At 38.6% G+C, this 20,837-nt stretch overlaps 1 protein-coding gene across 1 annotated transcript; it reads left to right on the forward strand.

The window, feature by feature from the left end:
* Window positions 1-105: 105 nt before the first annotated feature.
* Window positions 106-4,339, forward strand: socs9 (suppressor of cytokine signaling 9). The gene is made up of 2 exons (XM_044355027.1): window positions 106-225; window positions 2,252-4,339. Exon 2 carries the CDS (start codon window positions 2,434-2,436, stop codon window positions 4,072-4,074), a length of 1,641 nt encoding a protein of 546 aa, XP_044210962.1. The 5' UTR covers window positions 106-225; window positions 2,252-2,433; the 3' UTR covers window positions 4,075-4,339.
* Window positions 4,340-20,837: the final 16,498 nt, after the last annotated feature.

A 20,837-nucleotide genomic window follows, 5' to 3' on the forward strand; every position in this document is an offset into this window, starting at 1 on the left:
TTTCCACTTTTTACCAAGAAGACGGCTCTCAGTTATTGCTTATTACACTCATCTGAGATGTTGCAGAAGTGATCATGTTCCGACGTTACTGAGGAGAGATACTCCAATTACTTTTCACTTCCGGGTTGCTAATATGCGAGCTAGCCGCCTTTTTGTTAACGTCATTAGTTTATCCAAGATGAGACAGAAGCCATTTCGTCGGTGAACTCAGTAACAACTGCCAAGGTATGTCCACAGTTTGTATTGTTGTTAAGAAAGCTAGATATAAGTGGTAACAAATACAACTTAACCGTTCTTCTCACAGTTAAAAGTACCCAAGTTAGCGGATAGCTAGCTACGCTGCTAACTTAGCCTACTGACCGCAAACAGCTGAGTGCTAACGCTGTTAGCCTTAGTAATGTTATCGCTTTGAATTGTTTCACTTTTCAACAGAAATGGGCTTTTGACTGAGCCATCGATTAGCCCGATGTGTGTGACATCTTGAAAGTATTTAGCGGTAGCTTCTGTCATAGTGGAAACGGTTAGGAAATTCATGTTTTTAGTCGATCAAATACTTTTTCTATCTGATGTGATGTAGGAGAGGACATCCTACTGGGATACTGGACGTACATGAAAACTGTAAAAATAGAGACAATAAAAGCCGATTAGTTCTACACGATTTAGAAATTAGAGGTTCAAACCTAAGCTAATTTACTACTTTCTGTCTTCATTTTGTCATGGGCGTATCTAAAGTTAAAACTGTGGATTTGACTAAACATTAAAGGATAGTTTCACCGTTTTTCAAGTCTGTCTTAAGGCAATAGTCAGTTGCTCAAATGAACATGGAAATAGGATTTTCTTGCCGTAATCATTCCTGCTGTCCATACTAACTATTAGACGATGCCATCATAATGTACATTTTTGCCACAGTCCTCACTCTGTGCAAAAATGTAGCCTATTTAAAGTTTATAGGAAGCTAATATGAAGCTTCAGCCATCCAAATGAGTCAAATCAAGTAGATATCTTTAAACATTATAGTCTTTTTAGTGCCAATGTCCCTCTTTTTGTTGTTACACTTCCACTGCAGCTCAACAGGGAAACACAAAGAGGAAACAAAAGGAGGAAATTTGATGCTAAAGAGACTGCAAATGTGGCAGATATCCACTTGATATGACTCAGACTGCTGAAGCCTCATATAAGCTTCAGATCAACTTTTAAATGCTTTTTTGCACAAAATGATTATGTGGACACTGTGGATTTTGCCCCCCATCACTTACATTGAAAGCACATTTGAAGGGAATCTTTTAATAGCTGGTATGAACAGGAGGAATGATTACAGCAAGGAAAACATCTTTCAATGTTTATTTTGGCACTTGACTATTGTTCTAAGACAGACGTGAAGAAAATTGGGAACCTGTCCTTTAACGTTAGAAGTTGTTTCAAATCTCGGACTGAGGAAGTCAGAGCAAAGAGCATCACAGCAAAGTCACTTTTTAAAGAAGTGGGCGGTTTAACTAACCAAGCTGTGAAGCACATCATTTCTCATTACATGTTTCTGACAGTTTGTCAGTTGTGTGTAGATAAAAGGACAGCACGGAGAGCTGTCTCCTAGAGCTAGAGGCCACAGAACCAACATAGAGGTTTGATCTATCAAACTGGAAGTGAGGCTTGTCACTGACTGTGGAGTTTGATTATTTTACTTCCCTAATGTGTCTTGAATTTAAAGTATGCTCATGTGCGTGAACTCTTCTTGTCTTATAGTCACTTATTACCTCTTCTCTTTAAAAAAAAAAAACACTATACACTCAGTTACCAGCTTATTGTCATTTATATCAACAAGGGACGACTAGATTTTAAGAAAACACCTCTCAGTGTAATGCAATATAGTAATACAATATAATATCAGTAGTCTTTTATGATATTATATTATATATCTTTGGGTTTTTAGACTGTTGGTCAGACAAAGCAAGCAGATTGAAGACATTGTCTTTGGCTCTGGGAAATTTTAGGGGCACTTTATGACATTTTCTGGATCAAACGATTTATTGAAAAATAAGACAAGTAACCACTGTTGAAAATAATTGTTGCAGTTAAATAAAATAACTTAATTACCCCAAAGAAGTAGGATTTCTTGCAGGGCTGTTGTATTCAATAGTTTTAGCTAAGTGTACTTAATAAACTGGTAACTGAGTGTCATCACCAGTGATATGACAATATGTTATCCTGATTTATTTCAAACTGCAACGTTAACAACTGTCATTTTCTTCTTCAGGTTGTTTAACGTCTTTGTGGCCACAGTGCATGGGTAATGATAATGACGACTCACACAAGGGATGCGGATGGGAAGCTTCCTGCTGAAAGCTAACCGCAGTTACAAGTCATCTGTTGGTCAAGTCAACTCCCTGAAGTGCAATTGTCTAGCACAACTGTCAACATTTCACCACATAATCCATCATGTCATTACCGAAGGATTCGGGGAACCGAGGGAAAGATCGAGAGAGGGGAGCCCGCCCCAAGGTCAGACAGAGTCGGTCAGAGGAGAGACGAGATGCAGGTGGTGGACGGAAAGGTGGGAAAGGGAAGAAAAAAGGCCTTTCCTCCCATGAACCTGCCTCTGAGCGGCCTGTCAGTGATGGCTTTGAGTATGGTGAGCTTCTGAGTGACCTCGAGAACAGGGACCAATCCTCCTCCTCTCCTCTTAAAGAGAATTGGCGATGGCAGGGTGGGGAAGTTGCTGCCTCATTACTTGGACAAGAACTAGCAACAGCAAGGCCAGTACTGGGAACTATTAGCTCTGCCACAGAATTATCTGCACCCAGTGAGGGTGAGGCCAGAGGGTCAAGCAGCAGTCGCACTCTCCGGCAAAAAATCCAAGATGCAATGGGGCAGTGTTTCCCAATAAAGACACACAGTGCGGCGGCACCACCACCACCTCCGCAGGCTCTTTCATCATCATCAGCTGCCTGCGCCTCCTCGAGGCGTAAGATCCATCTCAGTGAGTTGATGTTGGATGACTGCCCTTTCCCTGTGGGGTCAGAGCTGGCTCAGAAGTGGTATCTCATTAAGCAACACACGGCCCCGATCACCCAGCCTCCCGTGCTTGACTCTGAAGTAGTATGCAGTGCCCCGACTTCAGCTATGGCTGCTGTGGTGGAGGATGTAGATGACAGGTTGCGAGAGCGCAGGCGCATTAGCATCGAACAAGGGGTTGAGCCACCACCTAATGCAGAGATCCACACATTCGAGGTGACGGCCCAAATTAACCCTCTCTACAAGCATGGGCCTAAACTGGCTCATGGTATGAATGAGTTGGCGGGGGCGGACAGAGCCTCTGTTCAGCAGCAACAGCAGCTTCTTCTCCAAAGACAACAGCAGCACCAACTCCTACTACAGAGCTGTCTGGACACTCTGGATGAGGTGGTGGCCTCCGCATCAGCGTCAGCCTCTGTTCACTCCTGCGACACTATCTCCGACCCTCCGGTTGACCCAGAGGTTACAGCGACCAACATGCCCTCCAGAGCTGTACCTCCTCAGACTGAGCATCAGAAATCTCACGACGGCTACCGCATTCACACCCAGATCGATTACATTCACTGTTTAGTTCCAGACCTGCTGCAGATCACCAACCTCCCGTGTTACTGGGGGGTTATGGACCGCTACGAGGCAGAGACCCTGCTAGAGGGAAAACCTGAAGGAACCTTCCTCCTGCGCGACTCTGCCCAGGAAGACTACCTCTTTTCTGTTAGTTTCCGCCGTTACGGCCGTTCGCTACATGCTCGCATTGAACAGTGGAACCACAATTTTAGCTTCGACGTGCATGACCCCAGCGTCTTCCATGCTCCCACAGTTACGGGTTTACTGGAACACTACAAAGACCCCAACTCCTGCATGTTCTTCGAGCCCTTGCTGTCCAACCCCATCCATCGCATGCAGCCCTTTAGCCTGCAGCACATCTGCCGAGCGGTCATCAGCAGCTGCACCACCTATGACGGCATAAACATTCTTCCCATTCCAAATGCTTTGAAAAAGCACCTGAAAGAATACCACTATAAGCAGAGAGTACGTGTTCGGCGAATGGATACATGGTGGGAATGAAGAACAACAAAAAATTACTGACTAAAAGAAACTACTAAATATATTTTTAACGCAAGTCCCTCCCTAACTGAACTGAACAATGAGTCAGCTTGTTCTCCACTCTATTAGGCTGTATTAACATACACTGCACTGTACTTATTTATTTTATTCCCTGCTGTATATGTCTTAACAATTGTACTAAACTACACTGATAAGATAATATGTAATCTCACTGTTCTAGCACACTCAAAGTTCTTTTTGCTCAAATTAAACAAACTTATTTAGATCCGTGGGGTTCAGAGAACTACCCTCACACATGTTCTGTGTTTTCAAGTGTGACTAAATCAGCTTAATTATCTGGCAATAGGGGAAAGTGTCCTATTGTGAATCGAGATGATTATAATAGAGTTGTTCATCAGTCACGTGCTGAGAAGGTGGAACACATACTGACAGGGTTTCTTTCTTGTTACCAAGGTGCGGAGGTGCAGCACGTCTACACTCAGTATAAATCATTGTTTCCCACATTGAGCCTAAGGCTGATTATAAGGTGTAAGAGATAGGGACAAGTGCTACCAGTTCTTACTAAAAAGAGAAGAAGGCAGGCACGCTCAATAATAGATATTTGTCACATATTGAAGTCATGATTACATGCTCACACTAGTTTTCAGTCTTGTTGGTTTAATTGTTGGGAAATGATATTACAAGACTAGTGTAATCGTTTGTTCTTTGCTCCGATTCTGTATCGTTAAACTACTGTATTTTCAGCCTATGAAATAGCATCTGCATTATCTCCTGTGAGGTTCAAATGCATGCAGCTAGTGCCAGCAGTCTTCATTGCTTTGAAGTAGAGGCGCAAATGTGGCCTTTGTGAACTTGTCAGCAGCAGGTGAAACAGCTGCATTATCAATATGCAAATGATGAAGCCCAGACATTTATGGATCCTATGCTCTAAAATATCTGACTGCTGGGCTGTCTAGTTCTAAATGTACTCTTTGTAGTGAATCCTGGGATTTGGCTAGGCTTGTTTCTTTATTCAGCAGCTGAAGACTCAGAACCTTAAAGAAAAAAAATCATCTTGTTGCTATATTTCCCGCTGCGCATATCTTAAAGAAGTGGGCTGTCTACACACTAATCTTCCATTCCAGCTGTTCATTGACAAAATTACCATAGTGAATTAGTGCTGATGAATCTTAATTAACAGGGAGAATGATGGGAGAAGGAATGTATTTTGAGCTTTCTCAGGAGCTTGACATCAAGTCTGTCATAGACAAAAATCTGCAAGCTATGCAAAGAGGAATTGGTTGTAAGCTGGAAACTGAAATGCATTGAAGACAAATGAAGCTCAACGGGTGACAAATTAAAGGAAAAACCAACATAAAGTGTCTTAATAGGGTGTTGGTCCACCATGTACTGCCAGAGCAGCTTCAGTGCACCTTGGCATCGATTCTACAAGTCTCTGAACTCTTCTGAAGGAAAGAACATCAGTCTTCCAAAAGATATTCCTTCATTTGGTGTTTTGATGATGATGGTGGTGGAGAGTGCTGTCTAACACGTTGGTCCAAAATCTCTCATAGGTGTTCAGTTGAGTTTAGTTCTGGTGACTGTGAAGGCCATAGCATATGAGTCACATCATTTTCATACTCATCAAACCATTCAGTGACCCCTCGTGCCCTGTGAATTGGGGCATTGTCCTCCCGGAAGGGACCACTCCTATCAGGATAGAAATGTTTCATCATAGGATAAAGGTGATGACTCAGAGCAACTTTGCATTGATTTGCAATGACCCTTATCTCTAAAGGGACAAGTGGACATCCACACTGTAGGGGTCAAGCATTCAGGCCTGTACTGGTTTTTCCTTTAATTTGTCACCTCTCTGTAAGAAGTCTATGTTAAAATTCTCACTATGTCTGTAACCATTAGACAGTCTATTCTTGTGTCACGCCTATTGTGCTGAGCAAAAACAATAATAGAATATGGAAAATATTCAAATCAGAAGACCAAAATTATCTGTTATGCTAGAATAGAATAGCGCTATTTCTTATTATTGCAATTTGAACAAGAACATCTGCTTAAAATCTCCACTACATGTACATGTCTTAAAATAAAATGAATGGATATGGCACACAATTCCCATAATAACACAAAGAGAGTGAGAGGCATGTCATGCTAGACGGACTTTCATTTATCTTGCTATCTAGATCATCAAAAGATTAATTGCAAAATTTACGTATGCGGTGGGTTGATTTACTGCTGTGTGTGAACAGCATGCTGTATTAATGGAAACACACAAGAGAGACCACGCTGCTAATTGTTGTATGCACTGAGTAATAATCACAAAAGACAACCATCCCAGTGTTAATGGGGAAAGCATGGAAAATGGATCCTGGATCATCTTCTGAGCCGCTGTGATGCTGTTTTCTCCTTGAGATGGGCAATTTGATATGCAGGATGCAAATCATCCATGACAAGCACTCATCCACTAATGAAGCCACTGTAATTTAAACAGCAGTTCCAAGGCAGCATTCAAAATGCAAAGTCAGGACCTTTGACCTTTGTATACATAATTAAGTCGCTCTAAAAACTAAACTATAAAATAAGATTTACTGTGATGGGAGGCATTTGACCTCTCATGCATACGCAAGCGTGGGCTACGCTTTGAACCCTCTACACAAGCAATTTCAGACCATTGACAGCTCAAGGCTTTTATCTTGTATCTCACAGCATAATATAATCCTCTGCAGTCAGTTGTCCCTGGTAGGTACATATAATTATTTTGTGTCTGGACCACATTTTAAGGTAACACTTCAAATACTTTTACGAGTCGCATAGTTACTTTTGTTAAAGAATGTAATTTGGTTCTAATTATTGGATCAGTTGCTACATTTTCTATTAAAAATGTTCAATTGCCAATATAACCTGGAGCGTCTTGGTGCACAGCAGGTCAGTTAGTGTGCAAAAACATGTAATCTGTCTACAGGCAAGCATACAATTCAACATATAGGGTGAATAAAGTGTCTAATAATAAATGAATTATGAATGAATATGTACTTGGGTTTAAATGGAGCTTATTCTTTTTAAACCTTCTCAGATATTTGTTTCTATTTTCCCTATACTCAATACTAAATTACATACTTTCTTTTCAGGAAACCTCCTAGGAAATTATTAGGAAATTCAAGACTCGTTAAGTAATTTTAATATACAATTATGGTAAGAATATAGCTCATTACTTATGCACATCCTATTTTTAAAAAACAAAACAGCAAAGAATAATTGTGTGAAATGCTGTTTTGCATCAAGCACAGCAGGTGGCTGTAAAGAGCTTCAGTGTGATTTACACTGGCTGCTCTCAGACCTGTGTGTTCTCTGTGTGTGGTGTGGTGAGACGGTGGGACTGAGTGTGGCTGCAGCAGCTGGCAGTGCTGTGGCACTCATCATGCAGGTATTAGAGGTCCTGGGGGGAAAAAAGAGAGGACTTTTCTTTGACTGGATCAACAGGCCCAGAGGGACAGCATGCTCAAGCAAAGCAGAAAGCTGATTGGCTACACATACTTAGCGTGTTTGTGCCTGTTTGGGCCTCTTTTTTCCCTCCCCTCCATTGAGGGAAGAGATTTTCCTCTGAGCCTAATCTCTACAGTTGAGCATAAGGGGGATGGAGAATAAGCTTGGAATGTTCATAACACCTGGGGACAATTACTTCCCCAAATAATCTGCCGGTCATAATCTAACAAATGCCCTAAAAGGACTTGAATTGGCACAGATTTAGCTTGACTGAGCCTTTTTGTAGGTCTGTTTTGCTCCATGTGGACCCGTATAGATGATGTGAAGTCATCTACCATGAGATGCTGTGTGTATCTAGGCCATTAATACCAGGGGAGGGCGTATCAATCTGATTCCAGTTTCTTGCAAGATGCATACGCCTAGACGTGCTTCTTCTCATCCACCCATTGAGGAGGAATACATTTCTGAGACGGAGGAAACACTGCAGCTGAGAAAGTTATTTTTGGTCAGTAAACGAATCCAGCTGAACCTTAAACATGAATAGAGACATTCTTGCCTCTTTTTCGAGTCACACCTTTTCAAACAGAACACTTCTTGTCAAATCTATGTAAGTAATTCCCGAGTTATTAAAGTTTCAGTTCTTAAAAGTCTCACAATCCCCCCACCCCCACCCCCCAGGAGGTACATTATCACACGGTGACATGCTTATGTTTGATGTTTGTTTCCCTGGAAGCAAGCCTTTGACAACACAATATTTCCTTCCCCTCCTATTTAAGATCCAAACGCACTCCCATTCTCTCAGGTATGTAGGAACTCATATAAGGCCTTTGGTACAGAAAAACATCAGTATTCTCACTTTGAGCTCTTTGTGTTCTTCCACTACAGTCTCTTGCTGCCTCTGTTTTTCACTCTCCTCCACATTGACAGATTGTTGATGGAATAATGGGGTGTTGGGCATGCTACAACTAAGCCGTTGGATTCTACATAGATTGATGGGATTGCAGTATAAATGACACACAGCAGCCCTTATCCCAGGGTTTAGCCCATGAAGTCATTAACACTGGTTAATGGAAGTAGTGTAGGGATATACTGTGGGCAGATTATGACGTTTGTAAATTAACATATCCTTTAATTTGAGTTATGCACATGTAGTTGTAATGTATCATAATATGTTTGCACAAACAAAGTGTAATGGAGCTACAGATAACACAGATATAATTATAGATAAGCATTGTTTGTTTTGAGAAGAATGATTAATTATAATACGCCTTCACATCAACTGCTAAAAAAGCCCATGCACCATTGATAAAAGGTAGGAAAATTCATAATCGTAGAAATGATAAATTAAATAGCATAACACTGGCTCTCTGTGACTCATTCCACTGTTGCACAACCGTTGCATTGACAGTGAAAAAGTACAAATAAAGAAAGGAGCGTGTGGACCTTGCCAGCTAGTTATTGTCAGAGTCCTTCCTCACAACGGGCACCTTTTGTACCAGTGATATTTTCAGGTATTCATTTTCCATCCATTTAACATTTTGTCAGCGAGTGCACAAGTTAACTTTGCAGGGAAACATGTGGGTGGAGCTGAGGCACCTAATTTACCTGAGCTCTAAGCAAATTACACAAGCTATAACTTACATCAGCTCTGCTACCATCACGCACACAATGGCCTTGCAAATTAATTATCCCTTACCACTTACTGTACCATGGTATGCTAGACAACACTCGCTGTGTGATAACATGCCTTTTTACTTCATTAAAGTGACTGCATTTCCACTGGGAACCTTGTTGAGATGTGTGTTTTTGAGTCTCATTATTGTAATAATAGATAATTGGTCTGCTTTTTTTCCCAAATCCTATTTATCTAATGGTTACATCCCATTGGTTGTGGCATTATCTAAATATATTAGAATAATAGATAATGACATAGCTGATGGCACAGAAACATTTAAATTTACATAAATATATTAATGTTCATTATTTTCTGAGGAAGATAATTGCTAATATTGTTATTGAATGTATTTTAGCTAAGAACAGGCTCTTTTCACACCAGATATTTTGATTTGTCATAGTAGGCAAAGCACAGGTGTTACTAATACATACATTGACGAGGACTCTGTTCTATTCAAGCCTCCCAATAAACCTTGACAATGTGATGTGAACCAGCCAGCACATGAAAAAAGCCTATTATTAAAAATTCTGCATTTTTTTCACAAGTAAATTAATGACTTATTTTGATTTATACTTATTTTAGCTCATTTTCAATTCCAACTGCATCCATGCATTCAAGTATAATTTCTTTTCATAAGTTTATCTACAATATTTTTCTCTCATTTAGTATTACAGACTGTAACAAGGTTAAATGTAGAATTGTACTGGTTTTATTCCATCATTAAACAATATACACAACATACATATTGCTTCAAAATATACACAATATAGAAACACAGACATTCAGTGCTGCATCAACTCATCATACCCTTATGCAGGAGGATGTTGTCTGAAAGGTAAGCGACTGGTGAGGTTAGGGTTTTGCCCTTGTTGGTTTGAATTTAGTGGTGGTAAATGAAATGGTCTGGCCCTATAATTTGTGCCTCTCCTGTTACTGGTGTTTTTGATTAAAATGTTTTGCAATGATGATTACTTTGGAGTCAGATTAAGCTTTTGTTTACCTCAAAGATAAATGCAAGGCAAACAAAAACACTGCAGGTCATTTAATAATTAGCCTACTGCTTATTTTGAACACTGCTAAATTTCAAAAGTACTTCCATCCAGCTAAAAAAATAATGAAAAATGCACAATTATTTTATATTGAGATATAAAATACTAGAAAATAAAATGAATAAAAAAAAATGAACATGTTAATAAAACCTTAAGGTGTGAGTGATGGAAAATACATTTACTCAAGTACTGTACTTAAGTACAATTTTGAGGTACTTGTACTGTATTTGAGTATTTCCATTTGATGCTACTTTATGCTTCCTCTTGACTAAATTTCAGAGGGAAATATTGTACTTTCTACTCCACTACATTTATTTGACAGCTTTGGTTGCTTTTCAGATGAAGATTTGACACAATGAATAATATAACAAGCTTTTAAAACATTGTTAAAGATGAAACCAGTGGTTTCCAACCTTTTTGGCTTCTGACATCTTACAAAAAGCAGTGTGTAGTCTGAGTCACATTTCAGATGTCTATGAATTGTTAACAGCTCCGCCAAATAGTGATTTTTCCCTCTAAACCTATAACATGGTTTCATTTCAATAAAGGTTCAAATGATGCAATATTTCACTAAAAATCAAGGATTATAGAAAAAGTCCCAAAACTGAAAACAGATTTGTGTATCAGAACTTTGCTAATACTTATGTACTTTTACTTAAGTAGGATTTTTCATGCAAGACTTTTACTTTTTAAGTAAAGTATCTGAATACTTCTATCACCACTGTCAGTTGTACAAGACCATAAACTATCTCATATCTTGAGAGATGTTACTTCCGGCTGCCATTGTTGTTTGCCAAAACAGGCTAAAACTTGATATATTGTTCATCCCAGGGAATAATTTGGTACAAACTCGACGGAAGACCCTTAAAGGCATTGGGAGATGGTGTTTGTGTGATGGAGTTTGGGTTGTAAGTTAATTAATTTGAGAAAAAACAGATGCATAGCTAGCTCTGTTTTGAATGTAAGTTAGCAAACTTGTGACCATCGATACAAAAGTCTCAAATGTGAAAATGTTAATTACGTGAGATGTATAAATTGCAGTGACTAGAAACACCCAAGCAACAAAAGTTTAATTAGTTTTTCATGTTTTTATGAAAGGAAGGAAGAAACACAACCAACACCTGCTGCAAGGTAAAAGCAGGACAACTTTAGCTTTGACAGCTGCTTCATCAGTGCTAATTTTGGAGGTGGACTACATGTGGCAGCAGATAAAAAGAAGATTCAACCTGGTTAGATGCAAAATTCTTGATATATCAGTATTGGAACCACAAGGACTGTAATATCAGATGAATGCCACACTTTTTATAGCCATGCATTAAGGAGACTATAAGAAGACAACACTAATTCCTCTCAAAAAACAGAGCAAAAATCAGTTGTTCACAAAGCAGCACAGCTCATAATGGACCATTTAAATAATGAGACAGAAGAAGGTGTGCTACACACTGAGATTAACAGAAGCCCACTCAGATCCTCACGATACATACATACATATATATATATAATGAACATTAGCCTGGCAGCATGCTGTTTTTATTCTCTTGTTTATGAAGTGTAAGTTACTGTGTGTGTGTATGTGTGTGTGTGTGTGTGTGTGTGTGTGTGTGTGTGTGTGTGTGTGTGAGAGAGAGAGATAGAGAGAGATAGAGAGAGAGAGAGAGAGAGAGAGAGAGAGAGAGAGGCATCTTCAGCAGTTTGGTTTGGTTTGTTGATCAGCACTATAGTGTGGTTATTGATTGTTAAGTGCAGTCACATTTTGGATTGTGCTCAATTTGTCTGAGTTATGGATTGTTGCTTAGAATTAGTTTTGGTGGCTGCTTGAGCTGAGTTGTGCTGAGTCTTAGCTAAATAGTAGCTTGAGTTGTGATTAGCTGTTTGATTATAAGGCTGATAGAAAATATACCAAGATGAATGTGGAAATTTGAAGGACTTCCTCATTATTTTTCAAGTCTGTCTTAAAACAATAGTAATGTGCCCAAATGAATATTGAAATAGGTTTTTCCTCCCATAATCATTCCTCCTATTCATACTGGCTATTAGAGGATCCCTTCATAATGCACTTACAATGTAAGTGATGGTTGCCAAAAACTACAGTCCTCCTTCCTTGTGTTTAAAAGTTTATCTGAAGCTAATATGAAGTTTCAGTCATCCAAATGAGTCAAATCAAGAAGATATCCTTCAACATTACAGTCTTTTTAGTGCCAAAGTCCCTTTTTTTGTTACTATACTTCCAACACAGCTCCACAGGGAAACACAAAGAGGAAATTTTATGCTAAAAAGACTGTAAATGTGGCAGATATCCACTTGATATGACTAACTCAGACCGCTGAAGCCTCATATAAGCGTCATTGTTAAATGTATTTTTGCACAAAATGTGGATTTTGGCCCCCATCACTTATATTGAAAGCACATTTGAAGAGGATCTTAATAGCTAGTATGAACAGGAGGAATGATTACAGTGAGGAAAACCTCTTTCAGTGTCCATAAGGACACCCGACTGTTGTTTTAAGACACACTTAAATAATCGTGAACCTATCCTTTAAGCTCTACTGCTCATCAAATATGCACATAATGTTCTGTTCACATGAGGTGATGCTGTAAAAAATAGTTAAATAATACAGATGAACTTCAGCAGTGCTTTTCATATCTGATTTCCTGCATTAACCATCTGCCTGTGGTGGCATTAGGAATAGTAATTACCTCAGTAACCTATATTCTGTTAGACGCCTCATCAAGATGAGTGACACATGTTGGGGAATGAGCTTGACCAACTGCAGGGGAGGAGGGTGGGTCTAACAAGACATTTCCTGCTTTAAAGCAAAACATTTCATTCAATCAACATTTGGCCGTATTGCAGATATAGCTGACATGTCTAGCATGTCAAGTTGTGTTTTGCTTAGTGATTGATGTACTTTTGCTTTACTCATGTCACCCAGTTGCATATTTTTTACTCCTCTATATTCCAGTTGATATATTTATGAAGCTCACTCAATCAAACCTGGAAAATAACAACATGCTGAGTAAACTGATTCAAGAAACACATTTTGCAGACTCAACTATTTCCAACTTTATTCATCTGAAAAAGACTACATATGCATAGGCACTGTGTGGCTCAGAAGACTTTGTACTGTGGATGGGCAACAGATGGCCTCATCATAAAACAGACTCTGGATTTGTTTTTCTACAACTATGTTTACAGACAACGACAACTCAGCAAAACAGGTTACCTAACCCAGACAGATTTCCTCTGAGCATTTGACAGCATGGATACATCAGAATATTTCCAGTTAGCTGCATTCATTAGACATAGCAAGTGTGAAATTATGTCATTAATTATGTAATGACACCAGCAGGAATATTATTATCATAATTTTGCACCATTGTTGACAAGTGTAGTGACACATGTAGTGTCACATGACTGTAGTTTTTGCATTCATAAAATGCAACATATTGCATTTTGGCTTTGTTAGCAGAAGGTAGTGTACATGTCATTAGAGCTGAATGAGTTGATTAATCGATTAGTTGTCAACTATTAAATTAATTTCCAACTATTTTGATAATATATTAATCTTTTTGAGTAATTTTTTAAGAAAAAATGTCCAAATTCTATGATTCCAGCTCCTCAAATGTCAATATTTTCTGGTTTCTTTAGACTTATATGATAGTAAACTAGGGCTGCAACTAATGATTATTTTCATTATCGATTAATCTTTCAATTATTTTCTTGATTAATCGGTTAGGAAGACAGAAATGAACAAAAATAAAAAAATTATTACTATCATAGAAGACAAAGAAATGTCTTCTGTGAGCTGAGTTGTGGACTGTTGGTCAGGACAAGAGAAGACATTTGAGGACATCATCTTGGGCTTTGGGAAACAGTGATTGACATTTTTCAGCATTTTCTTACATTTTGTGGACCAAACAACTAATAGATAAATTGAGAAAATAACTGACAGATTAATCAGTAATAAAAATAATTGTTAGTTGCAGCCCTATATGCCATTGACACAACTTTTTTTGTTCCATCGTGGGAACTTTTGAGGGACTGATATTTCCCTTGTATTTTTGTATTTGAGGTTATTACTGGGATTTTACATCTGTGTTGTAAGGTAAATGTCTATTCATTACCATCAAGTGAAGCCGGAGCACCTCATCGTTCAAAGGCACAGGTGTCTTCAAGTTCACTGACTGATTAGACCTTTAGTCAAGTGGAAGTTGGGTTGAGTTATGATATGGAGTAATAACAGTGATAACAGTGTTATAGATTGTTCTGCTCTAATGGGTTCAGCAAACCCAACAGAAGTGTAAGAGAGACGTCAATCAAGCACAGTCCGTACAAGCCCACGCAGTCATGAGAATCAGGCAACAAAAGTGCAAACACCTGTGTGGGTGAACTATGGGTAAGTGCTTTAACACTTACTCTAGCTCCTGTGAATGTTTGATACAAGCACATTATCAAACCCTCATCTGAGATGTAGTTGTTGAATGATGTCAAAATAAACTTGGTAACAGAGCAAGGTTCTCAATTTTTATTAGTGTTAGCCACTTATCCTGAATAGAGTACTTATGAATCATGTTTAAACTTTTTAGAAAGGTCAATGAAAGAAACTATCTGTGCTAAAATACTTTGTGGCAGGAGGAAAATGACCGTATTAGCTTTTTATAGCTCTGCACGTATTGTACATTGGTGCCGCAAAAGCTGTGAACATTTGATTGACTGATTCTACAATTACATACATTTATCCCAACGCTTTTGTCCAAAGTGACGTGCAAATGAGATACAACGCGAGCCACAGCAGATCAAGGAGAAGCCTCTGAGAATAAGTGTTGCAACACTCAGTTCCACCTGACACAGGCAGATGAAGTACACCCATGAGTGCATAGAAAATGACAATTTTTTATTTTAGATAGAAAAGGAAGGATCGAGAGATAGAGAGAGACAGCTAAAGAGCGGGGTGAGTAAGAACACTTGGAAGAGGTATGTAGGTGTTCAAGCGATATTTGAAGACAGAGAGTCATTCTGCTGGCTGATTTTTGTCAGGTATCTTGTTCCACCGCCGAGGAACCACACAGTAGAGAGTAGAGAGTTTTGATTTCCTGCATCAAAGTAACAGTGAGACTAGTCGTTGTTTGTTTGTAAAGGAGAAGGCACATAAACCTGAAAGAGGGAGTTCAGGAAGGTGGGTGAGGGGGTGGTGGTCACTCTATAGGCGATCAGAGACTTAAACTCGATGTGAGCAGCCCTGGTGGGGTTACGTTACAGTAGTAGGTGAGAAATGACCTGTATAAGGAGGTGAGCGGCATATTCAGTCAGACTGAGGATCAAAGTACCAACCAACTGTTGAACAAATAAAAATAGAATAAAGAGAAAATATCACATAACCAATGCACAACAAATAACATCATATATGAGTGTGTTTATGTGTACTGAGGGGAAACAAGAATGGTACTCAGTGAAAGTTTTGTGGAAATAAAGATTGCAGCATAACATTCATGACGGAAACAGCAAAAAGCAAGAAAAAATCTAAAGGCTGTTAAAATGAAATAAAATAAAGACTCCCTTATTCCCTTAACTGTGCAGTCAGACTGTTTCACAAGAGGGAGCTCTGTGGGAAAAGGTTTAGTATCAGCAGAGGTTTTCGGTAAATCTTAGAATTAATAATAGATCAGAACTACGGGACCTTTGGGTACATGCAATCTAGAAGGACTACAGCATATTATTTACTGTATATATTCCAGTGCAAGGCCATGCTGGGATTTACATGTCGGAGTATCTGTATTCTTTGCTCTATTTAACTGGAAGCCGGTGTAGAGACCACAGGATTCAGTTAATTTGATATTTTCTAATCAGTCTGTCAGGCATGTTTTAATGAAATTGTACACTTTTGATGATTCATTGATACCGGAGAATATAGCAATGAAATCTAAATGTAGTAACAGCTCGTATAAAGTTTTCAGAGTTGTGGAATTTTGAAGTGTTCCTGAGGGTGCTGTAGAGGATAATTTTTCCCTCCATTTCATTTAATAGATATATTGAAGTGACAGGTCAGTTTCTAAGATAACCCACAGCCCCCTCTGCTATACCCAGAACAGAAATGCAGCCATTTAGTTTAAATGATTCCCCGTTCCAAAGATCATAACACAAATCCTAATGTCATCCTTACCTTACTTTAATTAATTAGGGAATATAAATCTTTATGTCTAAAGCACATAATTGAGGGTAGAAAACTTGTGACATTTGGGTATTGTTCTGTTATATATTTTCTTATTGCTTTGTAGTGAGGCCTAACTAAAAATGGACATCTAGTATAATGTTTTTAAAGTATGTTTTAGAATAACTAAAATAAAATAGAATAAATACACAGGCTGTTCACTTTTAGCAAAGAGAAAACCTCACAAACAGGATGGAGTTCAAAGTTTTCCTGCCTATTCATGTGGTTTTACTGGAGTCCTGTTCCAATTCAAAGCAAACGAGGTCGACTTGGCCAGTGCTGCAGACTAGTTTGTTTAAATTCTGTTCCTCAGTGAGACAAAAAACTTTGGGGAATAGATGCAAATCTTCATTTTTTTTGCCCAGAGATAAAATCATAAAAGTGAATAGAGTGACTACTGAGCATACAGAAAAGAGGTTGAATATTGTGGCTATTACTGAAATTTAGGATGAGAACAACCTGAATTAGGAAAAAGAAGCTGAACTACAAAGAAACTAAAGCTAATGTATGATGTCTAGTTTCACAGTTGTTATTTTACAAAGTTATTTTGCAGGTGCTAAATAGAAAAGAATAGAATAAGTAACCAAGTGAATAAAATGAACAGTATAAAAGGCAATAGAGCTTTGCACAGAATTGGATTGTCCAATGATTCAGTTGTGGGTGGCTGTGGCTGCAATGCAGCATTTTTTGTTTCCTTAGCATAAAAAAAAAATTGGGAGCTCACTAAACAATGCCAACAGGGATGGAGACAGATAAATTGCACAGCGGCTTTGCTGGGTAGGTGTGGCAAAGCGAAGAAAGGCAGATTTGATCACATTTTGGCTTGGCATGATGGCATGTCTTTGGCACACTGCAAGCGCAATCCAGCTGCCAATTTCTTGCTTCTGTGGTCAGGCAGGACCAGTGGCAACAAATGTTCCTGGCACAAAGGATGTAGTGTGTTATCTATTAAGTGAACAAAGAAGAGAACTGTGCTATGATGTAGGCTATTATGAATTTTAGTACGTGTCGTATCTGCAGTGGGAGAGGTATGGCATCTCTTTTGTAAGTGCTCATTTAAAAAAAAAAAGAGAAAAATACTGGCTAGTTAGCCTTTGTGTTTGTGATTAGCATTACCAATGTGAGCCCTTTCTGTAGCTACACTAATGGCTATAGCATCAGCAGCCACAACGTGCGTTTTGTTTGTGTGTGTGTTTAAGATTTTATGTGGTAAGACTAGCCAGAGGCAATGTCTGAAGCATGCAGAACATATCAAATCCATCTGATTGCAATGTCTTCCACATTACAAGACAGAGTATCATGTGGCTCATGAGCAAACTACAGAACAACCCCAAAGCATTTAGAAGCTACGTCTAGCGCCTGTAAGATCACTAAAAGGTTATCTGTCTTTTTGCCAATTTAACTGGTTCAGATGAACTTTAACATACATTTTCAGCGATAAGTCGAAATCAGCTCTTTTACCCTGTGTGATAAATTTTAGCACATGGAGTTCAACATCAGTTTTTTGTAGAATCTGTGTTTGTTGTTGGATTTTATTTGATCTTTTATCAAACAAAGATGAAGCTGAGACCCACACTGCAACAGTTGGTGTAGCCAGTAGTGTTGGCCATTCTGTGTGCATGTTCAACTAAGGAGTTGACTAATGGGAATACTTCATCCAAAAGTTATGATTTTGTATTTGCTTTCTTCTGTTGCCTGGAATACAAGACTAAGAGGTTTCACTGTTCACAGAGAACTGGGCTTCCAAAGTGGTATCCAATTAAGAACTGCAAATTGTCCCTTGAAACTTCTCACAGTAATGGTTTCCAAGTCTCTGGCACTCACTCCTTATGTTGAGTAAACATTTGACTGCAATATTGCTGAATAACGTAATTCCACAAATCTTCCACCAGCCTGCCTCTGGCTCATTTACCAGCCACACTTCCTATTCAGCTCACATTCACCTGAAACCTGAAAAGGGGTAGCCAATGAAAGTGAAGCAATCAATGTCACCAATGTTTGACCATGCCACGTAGTGTCCAAGAGCGAATGATCACAGTTTACAACTTTGTTTATCTAATGTCTTATTATACAGTATGTCCCTGTTATTGTATAGACATGTCCAAAACAGAAGGATTTTATTTTACATTTTATGAGCAAAGATTGCTTTATTATATTGCTTTATTTATATTGCTTGAATTTATCATCTCCATTGTTTTTCCATGTTGAATTGCCGTTCTAATAAAAGCAACATAAGTGCGTCCAAGGATATTTCCTTACGGCAATCAGCTGTACCTGAATGTAGGACAGCATGCTCAGAAGTATTTATTTTGGGGTCAAAGAAGTGAGAAAAGTAACAGAAATACTGAATCATAATGAATAATCATAAACCTTTGTGTTGCTAACTCAGTGCTGTGAGAAAACGTGCCTAAAGTCTACTCATAGAAATCATATTTAAAGATATGATGTAATTTAAACCTAAATCACAATCAAGACATGACTAAAGGTGCCTTTTGACTGTGTGATGACAACAATCATGAATGTGTGGTGAAACATGGCACTATGATGTAAGACAATAAAAAAAGTATATGAAAACAAAGGCACATCATCAGCTCGCGTCATCCATCTGCGATCCTCATATATTTTAAAGATATTTTGAAGATTCAAAGTCACACAAGTTAATTTTTGTTGTGAATCGTTTTGGTTTTTGTGTGCCCCTAAACTCTATTTAAAAAACCTGCACTTCCATGAGTATTCTTTGTCATTTAATGTCGTATTCTGATTGGTTTGTTTGTAGATGTGGGTCGTAGCAACAATCACATTGTGAGAATTTGGTAGAAAATAGACATCAGTAAGATTTATGATAAGGACAACAGAGAACATGGTGCTTGTGTGTAAGTTGAGAAGATACAGTTGTGCGTGTGTAGTGTGAGTGTTGATGGAGACTGTGGACGGTTCATTGCATTGAACATCAATCAAATATTGATTTCTGTGTTATGCAGCTACACTCAACCTCTCTGACAGCAGCAACAGAAACAAACAGATAGACACCTTCTTCAGTCTTTCACTTACTGGACTGGTGTGTGAGAAAGACAGATAGTTTTCTGTTCACTTTGGTACATCAAAGCTGAAAACCAGTTGTTGGCTGAATTAAACAAGTCATGTGGAATTATGTTGGATAGTGGAGCCTAAGTGTATTCTTTGATCTTGATTCATGAGATTGGAATGACAGAGAATGTGGTTGTCTATTGTAAGACGTGTGGCACACCGTCCTGACTGATTCACCTAATTGGGACAAAGAGTGAAATGCACTTACTGTTCTGCTATCTAGAGTATTTGCATACTTTTTTGTGCAGTGCAGGATTAAGGTGCAATACTGGCTATTGCATCCCTGCATGTATTCAAGTGTTATTGTTAAATGTTTGCTAGCCAAAAGAAAGACTCACAAAAACTCACAAACAAGAGCATTAAAGGTACCCTGTAAAGTTTTTGACCACTAGCAGCGCTATGGAGCGACATTCTTATGAGTGGGTCCCTTTTTTTGTATCATGCACATACGTGAAGATGCACATGTACATGCAAAAGGCTCGCGAGTGATGTAAACAAATCCTGCTGTCTGTTTTGTGCTATTCCAGTTATTGACAGTCGGTGGCGGTAATGCGCAAAAAAACAAGCAATGTGCCAACATAGGTAAGGAGGAAGAAGACTTCAAGCTAATAAACATGGATTTAAACATTGCACAATTTTAAATATTTTAAAAAATGGCTTTTCATGTTTTTTTTTTGAGGAAGGAAATACATTTGACACATTTTTAGGCCTCAAGGATACACACAGTGTATTTTAGTAAGAAATACTGAATATAAGCATAACTTTTGTTTGTTTTCAAGAAAACCCCAAACTTACGGAGCGGCAGGCAATGCAACATGAGCATCTCTTTGGAGTTTGGACACATGTTGAGTACAAGGCCACTTCAGGAGGTTAACCTGTGCAATCCAAATACAACAGCTCTGCCATAAATTCTACATTTATGAAGCTTATACATTTTCAGTTTTGGTTGACATTGTCAGAAAGGTGATGATTCTACTTTATGTTTATTATTGAGGTCGTAGCTGGTGGTGGTGTACTGGAGTGCATTGTATTGAAAAGTGTTCCTAATATTTTGCCCATATCATGTATGTTAACGGAGTGGACAAAATATTAGGAACACCATTCAATATAATGCACCCCAGGACACCACCAGCACCACCCACTACAACCTCAATAATAAACATAAAGTAGAATTATCACCTTTCTGACAATGACAGCAAAATCTGAACATGTATAAGCTTCATAAATGTCATTTATGGCAGAGCTGTTGTATTGGATTGCATTAGA

Source organism: Thunnus albacares, chromosome 6 (assembly GCF_914725855.1).
Source record: "Thunnus albacares chromosome 6, fThuAlb1.1, whole genome shotgun sequence".
NCBI lineage: Eukaryota > Metazoa > Chordata > Actinopteri > Scombriformes > Scombridae > Thunnus > Thunnus albacares.